Source organism: Priapulus caudatus, unplaced genomic scaffold, assembly GCF_000485595.1.
Source record: "Priapulus caudatus unplaced genomic scaffold, Priapulus_caudatus-5.0.1 Scaffold211, whole genome shotgun sequence".
In the NCBI taxonomy this organism is placed as follows: domain Eukaryota; kingdom Metazoa; phylum Priapulida; class Priapulimorpha; order Priapulimorphida; family Priapulidae; genus Priapulus; species Priapulus caudatus.
This window is the reverse complement of record NW_014577272.1, coordinates 1-4,378: the sequence shown is the minus strand read 5'-3', so window position 1 is coordinate 4,378 and position 4,378 is coordinate 1. Positions and strand designations below refer to the sequence as shown.

General features: G+C 41.9%; 1 protein-coding gene across 1 annotated transcript in view; it reads right to left on the bottom strand.

Annotated features, from left to right (window-relative positions):
- Positions 1-1,248, bottom strand: part of LOC106807375 (coiled-coil domain-containing protein R3HCC1L-like) — a gene marked incomplete at its 5' end in the record, with an annotated part of 14,626 nt that extends 13,378 nt beyond the window's left edge. Inside the window, one exon of the mRNA XM_014809691.1 lies at positions 1,100-1,248. Coding sequence (XP_014665177.1) covers positions 1,100-1,248 — 149 coding nt within the window. The remainder of the gene's footprint in view (positions 1-1,099) is intronic.
- Positions 1,249-4,378: the final 3,130 nt, after the last annotated feature.

The following is a 4,378-nucleotide window of genomic DNA, read 5'->3' as shown; positions in this document are numbered from 1 at the left end:
GCGCGGGAATCGATCGTCAAGAAGTACCATTCGACCAGGACACCAGGCGCGTGTATTTTTACAGTACCACGCATGCACTGCAGACAATACACAAGTACAAACAGTCAACCTGTCCCACACCCAACACTAACTATACACCGACTCGGCTATCTTATATATACAAGAACCCCAAATACCGTCTATGGTGTGGTGGCGATTTTACGCATTAATTAGTGGTATGGTAAAAAAACACGCCTCCCTAGTTCCCCCCCTCCCCCTTCCCCTCCCCTCCCCCCTGTTTGAATTTCATCCTGGGGAGAACCCTGGTCAGGAGTTTCTTTCACTCCAGCAGTAGCATTCATGGACTGCTGCATGTTCATGATGTTGCTTTCACTCCATATTCAGTCTACTACTCGAAGAAGGGTAGTAACTTCTCATAAGTTGATAAACAATTACAAATCACCTCTTACTATAAATTATAAGCATCTAGTACTACTAAGGCTGATATGGTCTATGTCTCCCTGGGTACTGCCGGAACGTACCCTGGGTACGGTCCGGTATACCGGAACGTACCCTGGTAACTATCTGATATGGTTAGGGTTAGGGCTTAGGGAGTAGGCGACTCCCTAGACTCGTTAGTGGAGTAGGCGAGGTACGGTCCGGCATATTAAATAGTACCAGGGTACGTTCCGGCAGGGTACGTTCCAGCAGTACCCATGCAGGGAGACATAGACCCTGGCAGCACTACTAAGAGGCTAACAGCATGTGTCACTATCGCTGATAGGGTCTATGTCCCCCAGGGTACTATCGAAGGGTACCCTGGGTACGGGTACCCTCTCAATTACAGTTCCACTGTTGCGTCACTGTATATCAACTTTCCTTCATAAAAACGAACACAGCACACTCGCAGCGGAACTGTAATTAAGAGGTACGGTAGTATGGCCTATTTGTGAATGTGCGTTCATATTATTTTCAGTTTTTACTGACTCTGACTCTGACTCCGCCAGCGGCAGTCAATGTAAGCGGGCTATAGTACTAGAGCTATGCCTGAGCCTGAGGCTGTGGCCGTACCGATGCGATGATTCATGAATATGATGACTGTGACTAGACTCAAACTTACCTAGGGCGATTCTTAACGTTACGCAACCAAAAATCGACATCTGCTGTCACGAGCTGAACAAACTCCTCATCAATTGCTTTCAAGAAACAACTATCCAAGAAAAAAGCCAGCTTGTTATCACAAAAACCTGCCGGTATCAAAGTTACACACTTTCACTAGACTACAGTACTGCGTACCATAAATAGAAAATAAGCATGACGTAGCCGGTCCGTCTAATTACCGAAAGGCACCGGAAATCACCAAAAGGCACCTAAAAAAAACACCGAAAGGCGCCATGAGAACATTGAATTCCACCGGAAGGCAGCGAAAGAAGCAGTCCAAAGCTGAAATGTAAAAAAAAAATCCACCGAAATGCCATAAAAATGACTGAACTCGGCCCAAAATGAGGTTAACGTTAATGATTATCGCGCCTGATCGTAACGGCCGCTAGAGGGCCTACTCACAAAGCGTTAACCCTTTACTATATGAAAGGGCCGTTGTTATTGGCACTTATTTAAAGGGACAGTAGCCTCTAGGATTTTGCTGCATACAACTGTATTTACTGTATAACAAATCGTCTATACTAACACGTATTTCTTACCAGATACCTAATTTAATTGGTATAATTAATTACAGTTTACACACCAACGCTACGAAATTTGAACGGCACCATGACACTAGCGACGGTGCTGCCACCCCGAAAAAGTTGCGTATTTGACAATTTATTTTGCACGTTACAGACCGAGGGCTAATCACAAAAGTGCAATTATATTTATACCCTATTTAACGAACGATATTCATTTTAGGGCAAATTTATCCATATTATAACTGAAACTATTATATCGTTTATAGATATTAAATTTATCAACTCCTTTTGCCTTTTAAATGAATAAATAGAAAAACACGCCTTCGCTCTGTAGCCGCGCTTGCTGGACAAGTGGTTTTGCGCAACTTAGCAGATTCCGTGCGCTTTTGAGTTGGGCGCCCACCGCGTTGTAATCAAACTGTACGTTCGTTAGTTTTAAAACATTAAAAAAATATTTACTTTTTATGTAGCGTAATTAGGGCTTATAACCTAAATTAGCTGAAAATAACCCTAGAACCTAGAGTAAACTCTCCCTTTAAGTGCGTCCAAACACAAAAATTTACCACTGCGATGGCTCAATGATTAAGTGCTCGCCTCGTATGTGGAAGGTCGGGGGTTCAACTCCCGGCCGGGTCATACCTAAGACTTGAAAAATGGTACACACGGCTTCTCTGCTTAGCATTAAGCAAATAGAGATAGAGTGTGGCAAGTTAACTCGCAGTGCTACCAGCTAGTGGACTAACCCCGTACTGTAGCATTTACTGGGAAAGCAGCTGCGGGGCCTCAGGGTTACTGAAATGGAGATAGGCACCGCCCTATGCGCCATATGTAACCATGCGCTATGCGTATGAAGGCGCGGGAAGGATTTAAAAAAAATGATAATAAATTGATCGAATTTTGCATTAGCCGCACTTATAAGTGTGTCCAAGATGCACATAGCTCCATTGCCCACACTTATTTTAAGTGCGCCCAAAGCTAAAAAAATTTCCTTGCCCAAACTTATTTTAAGTGGTACTTTCTAAAAACCGGAATGGAATCAACTGGCATGGCGAGCGGGACTTATAAGTGTGGGCAAGATGCACATAGCTCCATTACCCAGCGTCCAAAGCTAATTTTAAAGGGGGACTGTATTCATGGTATTACTTCCCCATTCTGCGGTTGTGGTTGTTATTATTGGTAAACTTTTCTCCTTTGTTTTTCTGTTTTTGGCTATAGTTGGTACAGCGCCACCTATTGGGTAGACCTGACAAAATAATGAATACAGAGCTTCTTTAAGTGGAATGGTCATCAACTGGAATATTGCTATCTCTCCTGACATACTTTGCAGTGCTGTAGTGGGCACACCACAGTATTCTTTCATCTTTACAGCACCTGAGGAAGTAGGCTACATGATGATAAACAAGAAAATAGAAAGTTTAATTATTTCCTTTAACATGTTTAAATTGACTACGTCACGAATTTTCCACGGTAAAATTTGCAAAAAATTGCCATTTTTTACATTAAAAGTAAGAACTAACCTTACTAAATATATCCTCAAGCTCTCACCTGATAAAAATGTTTTTACGTTGGTTAAATTTGCAAAAATCTAGACGATTTGGTAATTTCTGTTGTCTAACACTATTCTCCCAGTATTGTTCAGATACTGGCGTCTCTCTGTTTTTCACCTGCAAATTAGGGCATATAAAGAAGGTATATAAGCATGAAAAGTAAACAGAAACACTAATTATATTTTCATACATTTTATTTTGTACAAATAACACACAAATATACTACTTGATGGTGCTAGAAATTCGTGACGTAATCACTTTAATTACAAAAACTTAAAAAGTACATTTTTTGATACAAAAATCCAAAGCACAATCTGGTGGCCAAGGGAAAAATTCAGCACTGGCCACACTTATACGCCGTGGCTATTCTTACGACCATGCAGTCGTAACAATTATTTATGAACTATTCTTACGACATGCAACGCATAACGCATAATAGTTATAATAGTAATATAATGCTAGTCTAAGGATCGAGTCGCCTTTGCCTACTCCCTAACCCCAACCCTAACACTAACCCCAATCCTAACCCTAACACTAACTATAAACCGACTCGGCTTTCTTTTATATAGGGGCCTATAATAATACGCGTACGTGTCATAGTACAAAAATCAATCTATGGTGCATAACGACATAAGCAACGCATGTGCATACGCGTTGCATGATCAAAATAAGTGTGGCCAAGGGAAAAATTTAGTGTGGCGAAGGGAAAAATTCAGCATTATCCGCCCGTAATCAAAATAAGTGTGGCCAAAGAAAAAATTCAGCACTGGCCACACTTATATGTGCAAATAGTCACTTCCATATGAAAGTGGGTGGCTGCTGACTGAGCCAGACCGGCCAATGAGTGAGCAGGTCGCAGCAATTGTGATTAGATCGAGTGATTATATAGATCGTCCAATCAGCGAGCAGGCTTTTGCCTGACGTCATTTCTCAAGTTATTCAAGTTGAATTTATGACTGCAATTAGTGCACGCTTCTGCCAAAGCCATTAACTAGATTGTTTCCATTCATCAGGTATTCGCCTGGGGCGAAGTTTTGCCGCATATACTTCTGTACGCTCGATTGCTCGCCACTAATCTGATTCCGCGCCATAAGTCAAATACCGTTTTTGGTCGATCGATAACGAGGCTCGCAAACCACTGGCGCGGCGCTCGCTTAAGCCTAGTAT